Source organism: Streptopelia decaocto (genome assembly GCF_964273445.1).
Source record: "Streptopelia decaocto genome assembly, chromosome: 3".
Lineage (NCBI taxonomy): Eukaryota > Metazoa > Chordata > Aves > Columbiformes > Columbidae > Streptopelia > Streptopelia decaocto.
In genome coordinates, this window is record NC_138656.1 from 65,865,846 (window position 1) to 65,879,100 (window position 13,255).

The window sequence follows — 13,255 nt, forward strand, 5'->3', positions numbered from 1 at the left end:
AGGTAAGCCTGGACATACAATCTGCACAAATCCATCCATGGTGTATTGTTTCAGGATGCTAAAATAAATATGCTTTCATATTATCTCTCAGAGATATTTTTTCTAACTCCCCTTTTTAAGAATGAGGCAAAATGTTGCATTTAGGGTAAGAAAGGGTAATGTTTCAGAGGACATCAATTAGATTGATACCCTTAGGTGGAACCAAATCAGTGGCTGCCCTTTTTTAATATGATATGATGCATGGGAGAGTTCCTGTCAGGCTCTTAGAGGGCAGGTTAATAGTTAACAGCTTAAAGTCAAGTAGGGTTGCAACCTGCTCTTTTTCATGTAAATAAAGCTCACTTTTTATCTACTGGCCAGTTCACTAATCTCATCTTTATTCTTGAAACTGCTCATGTGGAAAGTGGTACCTGAACCAGGAGCTGCTAAACATGTCAGTACAGCATTTGTGTCCTGAATAAAAAAATGTCAAATTCTCCCTCAAACAACAAAACTTAAAAGAATATCAAGGATGATTTAGAGTGCAGGGCTAGCAAGCCTTCTTCTCCTTCTTTTGTCCATTTTCTCCATGGGACCGCATGCTCTTCAGGCAAATCACAAGCCTTTCTCACCTGGGTGCTGGAGACATGCTGATGCAGGCAGAGATGGCTTACACAGTTAACATTTGGGAGAAAGGGATGGTGGTGAGCGAGTCACTGAGCTGAGTCTGCATTTTGGCAATGATGGAGTTTCCGTCTGGCTGGCTGAAGGGTGGTCACCTTGTTTCTGTGCCTCAGTCTTGTCAGCTGGTATTTGGGCATAATAATCTTTGAATATCTTTTGGACACACAAGATTTTGTGCTTATCCATACGGACAGAGCTTTACACACCATCTAAAGACGGGCTTTGCAGATCCAAGGTGAAACAATAGCAAACACTTGCCTCAGTGAGAACTGGTAAATTAGAAAACCAGAACGAGGGGGAAAAAACACCCTCCCTCAATCTAGATATTTAGTGATGTCATTGCGTTTAAATTTTCCCATTCTAAACACAGGCCCTTAGTGATGATCTGAAGAAAAGTTGAATCTAGAAAGCCCAACAATTCTGGGGGTTGTCTGAGATGGATGGATGGGTCTGTGTCATTAGGCAGAACCAGTCAACAAGCCTGAAAAACAGAGATGCTTTCCTAACTGCTTTTTTCTGCCTGTTTCAACACATGCTGTATGAGATGGGCTTCCTGGCTGAGCAAGGGGAGCAGAAGATGATGCAGTAGTCAACAGACTTGCTACCAGTGGCAGAAACTGTCTTTGAGTCTATGAGTATTCTTCAAGAACAAACAAAAGCTGTAACAAATCATCCATAAAACACAGTCAAAAAGGACTTTGTTTAATTAGTGATATGTAAAGACTTTTGCATAGAAAAAGGTTAACAAAGTAATGCATAAAAGACCAACTAGGTACAGTATTTTTAAAACAAATATTTTAAAGTATATTTTGCATAATGTTTAACATTCTCAATGCTTATTGCTTTCTCCACACAGCAGAGAAATCAAGTGCATAATAATACATGCTGTGTTTTTTTTGTTTTTTACATAAAATCTCTAGTTCTTGACTGGATGTATTAAAATACTTAGGTTATCTTAAGTCACTGTAATAAAAAAATGAAAGCAAACCATTTTATGCAGCACTAGTGTTCTGGGTATTGACAAAATAATTTACTCACATCCTCTTTAATACATTCATTTTGGTTTGGAATCAAACCCACATTACAATGTTGGCATTTTAATAGCCAATTTAAAAAATATTCCTACCGTAACTTCATTCATACCCAGAGTGATTGTTCTCCCAGAAGTTGATAGGGAAGAGTGATTTTGCACAGAATCGGCTAAAAGTAAATGTCCAAATACAGCTAAATAAGTTAATTTGAACTCTTACAACACTGAGTCTCTTATATTGGCATGAATCAACTGTATCCAAGTGTGCACACTTTAAATAGGTGGTTACTTCTGGGTGCATGACAAATTCACTGTTTGTGCAGATACGAGCTAGCACCATATTTAAGCCATAAAAAAGGGTGCCTCAAGGCTCACAGGCAGTGCTGAAACATTCATTAATCCCAGCACTGATAAGATAATTGCTTTTACCAATGCTATGCTACATGTCACAATTTGGCAAGTCTGTACAAAGAAAGTGAACGAAGGAAGCGAGAACTAGGCCTGTCAAATTTAACATTCTTCCTCAGCATTCTTTTGGCTAAAAATACCTCTCCCCTTCTGAAGTTGAATCCAGGATTTCACCTCTCTCCCATACCATTTCCATACCTGTGCAATGTTATTTGTTTTAGCAGAACACACATATATATATTTATTTATTCATTTATTATTTTTTCAATGTCAGGCACTTATGAAACTCAAACTCTTTTTCTAGCCTGGGTAGACCCGGTAGGTGCAATCCCTCATCCCTCTGCCAAAGGAGGATGCATAGCTGGAGAATTATTAGTTCTAGTGTCTACCTATTTCCCAGGAAACCTGTACAAGCCAATATGCTCACGCTGTTTCCGAAAGCCACTGCTGCTCCCTCAAGGTGCCTCCAGTGAAACAAACTGAGAAGCAGAAGAAGAAGGTGTCACCCCATGTCCTCTCCGACGCCTGAAATGAGGATATCCGGGCTATTCCTCGGTGGGCTTGCCAGCACCTCTCAGGCCCTTTGGGTGAAGGTGGTCCCTTGTTTGGGCTGAGCAAGAAGGACATGCCGAGTTCCTCAGGCTCGGGTGTGGCTGTGGGTGTGAGTGTGCCCGTGGGCATGTGCTGAGGGAGAAGAGGGAGCCAGACCTGGAAGGGAGAGGGGGGACTTAAAAGGCTCCAACTTCAGTCCCCCAGGGTCGGTAGGGTTTAGTGCTGCCCCCGCTGCCAGCCTGCTGGGGGCTGGCAGTGGCCGATACGGCCAAGGGAGGAGTGATGGCCGTCGCTGCAGCCACGGCAGCAGCGGCCGCGCTGGGGGGAAGCATGGGGAAGGCGCCGGTGAAGGAGAGGGGGAAGCTCTGGGCAGCGGCCGTAGCTGCTGCCGCTGCGGCGTGAACGGTAGCTGAGAGGGACAAGAGGGAGGTGGAGAGAGGGGGGACACAGGGAGCGACGCTGCCAGTGGAGGGGACTCTGAGGGCAGCGTCGGTGTGGGCGAAGGTGGCCGTGAGCAGGGCAGAGCCGTGCGGGGGCACGTCCGAGGAGAGTCTGCATGGGGCAGCATCGGAGGTGTGGAGTCCATTCGGCTGCAGCAAAGCAGCTGGGAGGTGGTGAAAGGCAGCTGCCCAGTGGTGAGGGTGCAAGGGGTGGTGGTGGTGGGCCATGGAGGAGGTCATGGCGGCAGCTTCCCTCTGGGAGGCACAGGTGCTCAGGTGAGAGACGAGTCTAACGCGCAGGGGGTCAGACGTGTCAAGGCCTTCCACCGAAGTCAGGTACCTCGCAACTTCTGTCAAGCACTCCCGGAAGCCAATGCTCATGAAATCCATGGCCAGAGAATGAGCGTCAAAATAACCTGCAAGGGGATGGCAAAAGATGCGTTGAATGTCGAGCCAGTTTCCCAGCCGATGCTGAATGGCATGGCTAACCCAGCCCTTCCTTGTTCAGCCGCCGTGTTTCCCATTTATGGGTTAAGATTTGCAACACGAAAAGTTTGTTCTCTGATCTGTAAATGATTTGTGTGACCATGCCTGTAATGCAATAGGCTTCAGTTGTTTTTGCAGACAATATACAAATGAAAAGAATTAAGCCCGTAAGTACTTGTGATACTTAAAAAGATATACGATGCCTTTCCTGAAATTCCTCAGCAAGCTGCTGCAGCGCAGTATTGACCCTGCACATGTGTGTGAACCAGACGTTTATGCACAAAGAGAGACAGTCTGGAGCTCAGAGAGCTTGCATGTGCTACTCTGCCTTTCCTTCCCCACACTGGCATTCACAGCAATGCTCTCAAACTACTTCTCAACATTGTGAGATAGTTGTCACAACTGCTGCTGGGGTCCCATCTACTTCACAGAGTCATTAAGACAATATGACATACGGTGTTATTTAACTACAAACTAAAAACATCTTGTCATGACTCTGCACACACATAGTAAAAAGCTTTACTGAGAAAACGTTTTATGTAATGCCATTGCTAATGTGGAGATGGAATACTGACAGTCATATGGCCCATGAGTTATTTCAACAAACAGCAACTGGAGCTCCACAGGCTTGAGACAAAAAAGCATTTGAAAAAAAAGATGTTTTATTAAATGCACATGAAAAGATATTCCCTTTCTAAAAGGGTCTACGGTCAAATCTAGTGCTTAAGTTGCAGCTCGTCAACTACAAAAGCCTATTCCAGTTTTCTGAATTTTCCTGTTTTAGTTTAAAAGTAGTCTCCTTGAGTGAATAATGTCCTGTCCACTCCCATGCTGGTGTTGTGTTTTTTCCTCTTGCTTTCAATGAAAATTTTTAGGTATGTGTGACTATGGTGTGTGTTAGTATATAAAGATCAAGTGTCCTTATTATGGAGGAATGGGGCAGCAATGCCTGCATTAAGCCTTGTACTCTCTGGTGTGAAATCATCTCAGTCTTTCTGAAAAATGCTAACACCTTAGACAGTTTTCACATTTATCAACTTTCAAGCAAGAAAAGGGCCTGTCACTGCATGCCCATATTATAGAATTAACTCAGGCACACTTATGGACATTGCCTCAAATACCCTGCCTGCTATATACCCCTTCTTGCCAGATCTCAACAGCAGTTTCAGCATAGGCTGCCTTGCCCATCTGAGGCTATACAAAACCCGAGGGAAACGCCAGCTTAGCCAGCAGATTGCTGAGCACAAGGGGTCGAGGACTCGCCTCGGCACGCACTGACTCCTCGCAGCTTTTTTCCTGCCAGGTCCGCTGTGACCAAGGGATCTGAAGTACCACCAGGGTGTGAATCACCTCCTGAGAAGCAAACACCAGGCAGGCTGGCGGTGGGGAGCAGGCAGGGTACCTGCTGGGGTGCCAGCCGGCCTGGCATGGGGACTGCCTCTGCACTGCAGGCTCCAGGACCTCCGGCAGCTTCAGAGGGGCTGACACACAGCCAAAGACGCCTCCCGGCTCTGGCCACCAGTCAGCCAGCCTGGGAGTCCTGAGAGTGTCGGCTCAAGCCAGGGCTTCCCAGCCTCCCTCCCTCCCAACTGGAGGAGATGTGGGGGATGTGGTTGTCACCAGTTCCCCTGAGTCTGAGCCGCTGGCTTTGTGACGAGACGTCTCAAACCTCTGGTGATCCTGGCTCCCTCTCAGTCTCCTATGGTGGCCGAGACATAAAAACAGAGGGGAGATGAGAGCTGGGACTCCCAGACTCCATTATGTTTTGATTTTGATGGTTATCTTTTCCAGGTTTCCCCTTTGCCGGCTTCCCCCTTCTGAGAGAGACTTAAGAATGTTGTTTCTTGTTTCTTTTCAAAACCCAATAACATCCTCCACCACCACCACCCACACACGTACATGCCAGCGTTTTGTAGTGAGTGGGAAGTCTCGGTGTTACTTCAGCTGTCCTGGTAGCCCACCTGCTCTGCACATAGGACATCGGCTAACTTATTTGAGCTATATTAACCCATAGTGCTGACCCAGGTGTCAGTCACCCAAGCTAAATTTGCAGTGAAGCTGCAATAAAACCACACTGAGGCCTCAGCAAACGACTTGCTGTTGACAAATCACTCCTCCCCTGTGCTTGCTTGCACGGTCAGCAAAAAGCCCTGGCTCCAGGCCAAAATAATAACAACTCAACATGAACAGGAGACCATCGCCTACACCTGCATCAGGGTGATGGAAACAGAGAGCCCACCCAGGACCTCAGAAGCAGCAGCCTGCCTGCCCAGGCAGCTCTGAAAGGCAGAGAAAGGACAGGAGCCACATCAGGTTTTCTTCCTCTGCGCCCACCTCGGGCTCAGCACGCTGAGCAGCAGCTGACTCCACCCCAGCTTTCCTAGCCCCAGGCTTTTCCCATCGTGGGTGTCCTCTATTTCTCTGTGAGGAGGAAAAGGGTGAGCTCTTCCCGGCCCTCAATGCAGGGGTGCATAAGGATATCAGGACACGTTTCTCCGTACTGCAGTAGCAGCTTTTGTTTGTAGTATAAATGATGAAACTATTTTTTTTTTCTGATCCAAAAAAATTCTTTCTCAGAAGATGAGTTACAAAGTGGGAATAACTACATTTGCAAGTAAAACAAACAACTGCCTTAAAAAAGCCCTAAGAAATTATATTTAAAGCTGTTACTTAGGTTGCAAAGTAAAACATTAAGCAAGCAGGAAACGCAGGCTTAAACTTTGACCGGTACTAACTCGCAAACCTCTTAAAGTTTCTTAATCCATGCACTGAGATTACTCTTATCTCTGGGTCAGAAGGAGAAGATAAAAGTCATAGTATTTGTGAAGCGATCGTGTATTATATTGATGTACCACCCGCTACAGACCACAAGTAGCAAACAGGGCTGCGTATGCAGTGAAGGCAGCTGTGGTTGCCCACCCGGCGGCAGTGGGCTCAGGCAGGTGTAAGCCAGCATCGCCTCTGCCTGCACCCTGATGCTTCATCCTTCCCCACACCACTCTCCAGCAGCCACAGGCACACTGGTGTCATCTGAGGCAAGAAGAGGAACAGCAGCAGCATCTGTGGACCGAGGAAGAGACCACAGGACCTGGGACTGCTGACAAAATCCAGCTTGTCCAGCTGCAGCCGGAGGCCAGGGCTCTGCTGACACCTCTCTCTGCCCAGCAGCTCCCATCCCAGGCATTTCATCTCTTGCCTCACTACCTGAGCCACCTGACCTGACCCAGTTATAAAATAATCCCCCACATACTTTTTTCGGGCGGGGAGGTGGGGGAAGGAAGGTTCCTGTTAAATTAGGCTGCCCATCGGTTTGACCTCTTGGCCCTTCCGCTGTCAGTGCAGACATTGGAGGGGTGGAAGCTGCTGCAGCTTTTAAGAGCAACAATGCGCAGCATGAAGCAGGGGTCAGGCTGGGATAGCCGAGCTGCACGTCATGCAGGGAGGATGAAGCGAAACAACCACGGGTTCCCTCAGCAGCCAAGCGTCGATCACCCTGTGCACCGAGTGAGACAGAGCTTGTGGAAAGCCAGCACGCAACCCCGCAATTAAAGACAGCACCGTCACGCACACACAGAGGATCTGAATTGAAATTGCACAAGCGTGATCAATGCTGGTGTTTCGTAACTTTCAAAAGTGTAGCTTTGCCAGTTAAACAGTGCTTCTTAAATGAACATTTTTAGATATAAAATTAACATTTTCTTATTTAATTTTGCACATTTTGCACAGGAATCAAGACCTGTGTCTGTTGTACAAATGGCAATAAAATCCCTTTCACCTCTTATAGAAGCTACCCATAAGTTTTAAGCTTAAATGGACTCCTTGCAAAAGTCTTTTAACACCTAGAAAATACATATGTCAGCTCGGTGTTTAATTTTCACAAATAACAGAACACCAGCCTTCGACATGCTTCTCTACAACCATCTGTTGTTAAGCATACACCGCTTATAAGTTGAGTTCTGTAATCACTGCAAGGTACAGAGAGGATAAATAATGTAATCATGAGCTAAAAACTTTCGAGTTTAATCAAAAAAAGGAAAAGAGCAAGTAGCAGCCGCTTCTTCTCTAGCCTTTACTTATAGGGCAGAATGGGTCAGTGAAAAATTGTCTGGTTTCCATCTCCCAATTTGAACCATAATCACAGCCAACGGCACAGGACATAGGACTGTGCCTACAAGAAACCAGCAAGTTTTTCAGTCCGAGTAAGTTCCAAAACCATGACTACACAGAGCACCTTGTGGGTGGCTGAAATCATTTGGCCTCCAGCCTCGGGACCGTCAGCTTGCACAAGCGAAGTACACTCAAGTCCCAGCAGCCGGCTGATCTAATGGGTCAGCCAGGACAGCCCCTGCGTCACGCCAGCACCCACTGACAGGGACCTACCCAGACCTCTGACACACAAATATAGCAAATAAATAATGAGTGCAGAGAGCTCCGCTAGCCGTCTGCCTGTCTGCTTTATCAAATACCTGCAGCTTCATACAACTAGACTGGGTTTTGTCCTGGTGAATGAGACAGTCTAACCTGGCATTTAGAAGTCTTCCCAGAACAAAGAAAATACATGAACAATAATGAAAGTTCCTCTCCATCCACTTCCTTCGGTATAGCTGCTGGATAATGAGGTTTAGCATCGGTTTTGGGCTACACAATTGTTGCCACAAACCTCCTGTTTATGTTTGGTGTTTGTGTATTTATTTTGTCTCCCTGTGCAGATTTCAGTGCTCTTTGGAAACCCCAAACAAATCTCTGACTGGGCTGCCTGTGAATGAAGCCTTTACTCCCACAGTGTTATGAAAGCAAACACAAGCCCAGGGTCAAGTGCTTCTTTTGTCCCAGTAGTTCTTTCCCACGAGTTCAATCCCACCATTAGCATTGATTTCCACTCCTTTAATCTGGAAACGCCTATCACAGCTCCTCAAAGCACTTTTTTTGCTGAGAATTCCCCAAATATTAAAAAAGAAACTGTCGGCTCCTTACCTTTACCTCCTGTCGCTTGCAGCATCTTCAGATGATCCACTGTCATTTGCAATATTTCCGCTTTTTCTAATTTGGCAGATCCCTTTGAGATAAGAGATTCATATAAAGAAAGGCTTACAAGTACTAGAAACTTTAATTTTATATATTTTCCACTGAGCTCAGCCTTATGGTTTCAATTTCCCCTATCAATAGGACATTCTCAGCTTAATTCTTTCGTGAGCATCTGCCTCCCAGACTTTGCCTAAGGACTAACACTGTCTCCTCCCTAGCAGCACAAGGAGCAGAAGCACAATTTTGCCTCTTTGAGGCTACAGCTCAGTGTAGCTCTGGCCTTAAAGATAGGGTAGAGATGACATCTTCATGAAATTAGAGAAACATGTAAGTTTCTGGACTTTCTTTGTAACAACAAACACAAGTGGAGAGAGCTAGCAGGACAGGTCTGCACAGTGATCGATGAAGAGCATGATACAATATATTTTTCTGTTGTTACCAGTAGGTGTCCCTGTGGACACACACCCAGACGGTACCCCTCTTTCTTAATTGCCTGTTAATATTCGACATGTCATTTGGCTGCTAAATATTCTATCCTCATTCTTGACTGAAAAAACAACTGCACAGTCCACACTATTTTAAGTTAGCAAGAGGCCTAGTCTGCAGGGACATGAAGCTAAACACTGCAAAAAAGGAAGAGTTTAGCTCCTCTATAAGCAAAAGTATTTTCTGTTACTGAGGGTGACTCACAGAACTATGAAAAAAGTGCCAGAAAAGTATAAAATACAACTCAAAATGTAGTATTAACATATTAATCTATAAATAAAACTATTTCGCGTGGTAGCATTACCTTCAATATCTAGAGCATACCCAGATGACTGAATTTGCTATGCAAATGTTATTCCAGTGCAAGAGATCATCCCTTGGCATCAGTTAAAACCAGGGCTGCACAAGCTTCAGCCACAGTCAGACCGCACCCTGCAAGCCAAATTTTTCTCTTAGTTATCGCTGAGGCCACCTCATGTCATCAACTGTCCTGCAGCCTCAGCTGGCTTTGCCTGGGTTGCACACGTGTAAGGTAAGGCTTGCACCTTCCTCCTCCATCAGTGCTAATCTCGGCAAGAGAGTCTGGAGAGCAGAGCTGCGATTTCAGGAGGGAGGGAAGTGGAAGCGAAACTAAACCTCCAACTTGGGAAGTTCAGTGAGCTGAATGTCAAGGAGCTGGAAAAGGACTGTTGACTGCCCTTGGCATATTGCAGAAGAATGGTGGGGCTTTCTGAACAAAATACAGTGTGCGCTCATATTTTTGCCAAAACTTTTTTTTTTTCCCAATCTGCTTATTGCTTTCGGTACTTTCCTTGTACAAACGTTGGTGTGCCTGTTAATTTTTGGTCAGAATTCCATATTTTACATGCAGCTACATCCTGTACTTTTCTCAGACTTCATCTTTTCCATAGACACAGTACAAGCCATCTCAGTGAGAGTGACTAATAGCTGAAAACTGCATGGCGCTGGGTAATTTCCAAAGGCTCTGTAGGACTTATTTTATAACGTTTGTGGTTTTCAAGAAGTAAACAAAAAATGGGACAAACAACTGTTGTCTCTTGCCCTGGTTTATCTAGCTGAAAATACCTCTGTTGCTCCATTTTGCCAGAACCTATGCAAGGGCACAGTTACAATTATCTGCTTTTAAAAGTGTGTTGCAGGTGACACAATTGATGCTCTCACCATGATGACAATATTTAAAATTTATCTTTAACTTTTATTCAGATCAGGGATGTAACAGGCCTAATATGGTGCAGTGTTTGCCACACAGTTACCACAAACATTCAGCACCTCACAATCCTGCTCTCAAATTTTACTTTTTGGTTTTTATTTTACTACTACAAGCAAGTCAGGTTCTTTATTCTTAGTTGGTTCCTTTTTGTTGAAATACAGTGTCAATTGCACATATCCATAGATCTTCAGATACCTCCAGTAAAAGAAGAACAAAGCTAAATATCAAATCAAAGCCCCAAAAATGAAAACAAGATATGAAAATGAAAATAAATAGTTTAATTTGAATGTCATAAACAGAGTGCCCTTCTTACAGCACAGGCTGTATTCTAAACTTTTGGTCTGTAATCTCATGATCAAGGAGCTGAACCCAAAGTTCACTGAAGTTAGCTGGATGCTTCCAGCCTTCCTATTTTCACTGAAAGTCTTTGAAAATACTGCTGACTTTGCTAGCTGACAAGACATGGGCCTATTCCTTCTCCTAATGCACTGGTTCTAAAAAGTAATTTTAAAATGTGAATAATCGGGACTGCCTGTTCTCATTTCAGGAAACTAGATTGATTAATTTGCAACTGAAATTATAGCTTAAAAAATAAAGGTTTCTTAAAGTAGAGGCAAAGGAGATTATACTTAAGATTCAGACAGAAGGCTAATTGATACAGGTTTGGGGGAGCTGTGTTGGGCTTTTTTTTTTTTTTAAATACGGAGTAAAGCGCATTTTTAACAAAACCACTACTGGAATTCATCGAAAGAACAGAGGCAACATGAACACTATTACCCTTAAGGGAAAAACAAGCCAAAGAATGGAAATGTTTTTCAGCCTTATAATGAATTATGTTTCTAATAGTTGTGCCACAACAAAGCATTTTATTGAAATGCCTGCTTTGTGCCAGATCAGGACTCGTACAATATTATTTTAATGAGTTTTACAAGAAAACTAACATTGCCAGATGAGATACAGAATTAGAAAAAAAAAAAGGGCTTACTTGTTTTTCAAAAGCAGTTGGCACAAGCCGCCTCAGCTCTGATAAACTGTTATTTATACGATCACGGCGCCTTTTCTCTATAATCTATTCCCAAAAGAACAAAACACATTAAGTTTATAAAAAGTGTTGAAGGGCAAAATCACAGTACACATGCAAACTGTCAAACAGGAAAACAATTAAAGGCAACGTACCCCTCTTCTTTTCTTTCTGGCCATAATCTGAGATGTTGTTGTTGGGGAATTTGATCGAATGACAGAACTATTAATTTGCCTGTGAAAAAATAAAAGTATGTCAGGTGTTGCACAGCTTGACACTGCTCTTTGAAGACACCTTAAGTCACCATATATTAGGTATGCATAGTCCCTCTCACACTGTTTTCAATGCTCAGATGTGCTTTGCAGTGCACAGTATTTTAAGAGAGCAAGAGACATCTCATTTTTGATTGCAACAGTGACTGCAACAGCATATATTTTGAATTGACAGACACTATTTTGGAAATAAAGTCCCTTTCTGGAGACAGTTCACTGTCTAGCTCAGCGGATTTAATTTTCATTGCATATTGATTAAATTTCATTGCATATTGATTGCAACAGTGACTGCAACAGCATATATTTTGAATTGACAGACACTATTTTGGAAATAAAGTCCCTTTCTGGAGACAGTTCACTGTCTAGCTCAGCGGATTTAATTTTCATTGCATATAAAGTGCTGGCTATGAAATACAGGCTGAAGAACCGAGTCCAAAACCACATGAACCATTTATACATGCAAACAGCATCGGTAAGTACATGTATCCGATGCCACAATCTCTGCCTGGCCTGCTAGGTTTTGACATCCCTGACCATTGCTGCCAGAGTCAATAGATGCTCCAGTACAAATCCAGTTCCCCAGTTCGGGTTTGCTTCATTGTCCTGCATGAGGAACAGAATTCAAAATCCACTTTTAAAACTACACTACCCGCGAGGATGAAAAGGTTTTTATTTCATCATGAGAGAGGAAAAAAAAGAAAATAATCCAGTAGCTTCTGATACTCATTTAACCGCTGATGCAGATGAGTCAAGGGCTCTAGTACTTGCGCCTCTACATTGGCAAGACCAGCTTTGAAGACCGGTGCCATCGCTGCCGAGCTCTCAGGCTGGAGCTTCTTCAGCAACCACCACAGCTCACCCCCAGCTCTCACACAAGATTTGCTGAAGTTACCATTCAACTACTGTGGATCCCTGCTTACTTTCCACAGCTCGTTTCCCACTGGAGCCGATTCCCTTGGGGTGTTCGGCCTGCTCAGGAGGTATTTTGGAAAAGATCTAATTGAAAAATGGCAAATTAAGCGGAGCTAATGAACTGCAGCCTGGAAACTCACAAGCTACTTGTGTGCTCCGCGCAATTTCCAGGCCCGCGCAGCGAGACCGCGGGGCAAATTCTTGGGGGCCTATCAACAAGCTGTAAGTTACGCTGGTGGAGGACAAAACCTCACCCTGCTTCGCACTCGGGGGCCGCCACCCCCCAGCGGGGGGGCCGGGCTCCCTACTCGCTCTGCCTCATGTCGAGGCGCATCCTGACCCCAGCCGCCGCCCGCGGAGATGGTAGTCCCGGGGAGGCAGGGGTGTCACACTTACCCCGAGTAGTTGTTCTCACTCCCCACGTCTATAGTCTCGTCCATGTCGCTGTCTGAGGTAGTTTCCTCGCAAGGTCTCTTCATCGTGGGCACGGGACGATGTGGGGCAGAGATAAATAAATCCGGGGGGACTCCGGCACGGCACGCCTCCGCTCCGCACCTCCAGCAGAGCAAACCCTCTCTGAGGCGCTTTCCCACGCCGCGGCACAGCCTCAAGCCCGACGGCCCGCCCCCGGCAAGGCCCGCCCCGCCGGGGGGAACGGGGAGGGGGGGCCGCCCACCGCGGAGGCGCGGAACCGCGCGGAGGAGCGGACGGCCGCACCGCGGGGAGGCC

General features: G+C 45.2%; 1 protein-coding gene across 2 annotated transcripts; it reads right to left on the reverse strand.

Annotated features, from left to right (window-relative positions):
• Nucleotides 1-1,344: 1,344 nt before the first annotated feature.
• Nucleotides 1,345-13,033, reverse strand: HEY2 (hes related family bHLH transcription factor with YRPW motif 2). Of its 2 annotated transcripts, XM_082047927.1 has the most exons (5): nucleotides 12,923-13,033; nucleotides 11,498-11,576; nucleotides 11,307-11,390; nucleotides 8,554-8,635; nucleotides 1,345-3,509 (listed from the first exon to the last, which is right to left on the reverse strand). In XM_082047927.1, the coding sequence occupies exons 1-5, from the start codon at nucleotides 13,003-13,005 to the stop codon at nucleotides 2,830-2,832; spliced, it is 1,008 nt and encodes a 335-aa protein (XP_081904053.1). In that variant the 5' UTR covers nucleotides 13,006-13,033; the 3' UTR covers nucleotides 1,345-2,829. The 2 variants fall into 2 exon arrangements, with proteins under 2 accessions (XP_081904053.1, XP_081904054.1); XM_082047928.1 differs by lacking the exon at nucleotides 11,307-11,390.
• Nucleotides 13,034-13,255: the final 222 nt, after the last annotated feature.

Bases quoted from the DNA above. Each gene is read 5' to 3' on its own strand.
- HEY2 (XM_082047927.1), bottom strand. From the start codon at position 13,005: ATGAAGAGACCTTGCGAGGAAACTACCTCAGACAGCGACATGGACGAG. The intron at 11,391-11,497 runs GTACGTTGCCTT...TTTTGGGAATAG, and splicing joins CCAGAAAGAAAAGAAGAGGG to ATTATAGAGAAAAGGCGCCG. The intron at 3,510-8,553 runs GTAAGGAGCCGA...ATCCCCTTGCAG, and splicing joins GCAAGCGACAGGAGGTAAAG to GTTATTTTGACGCTCATTCT.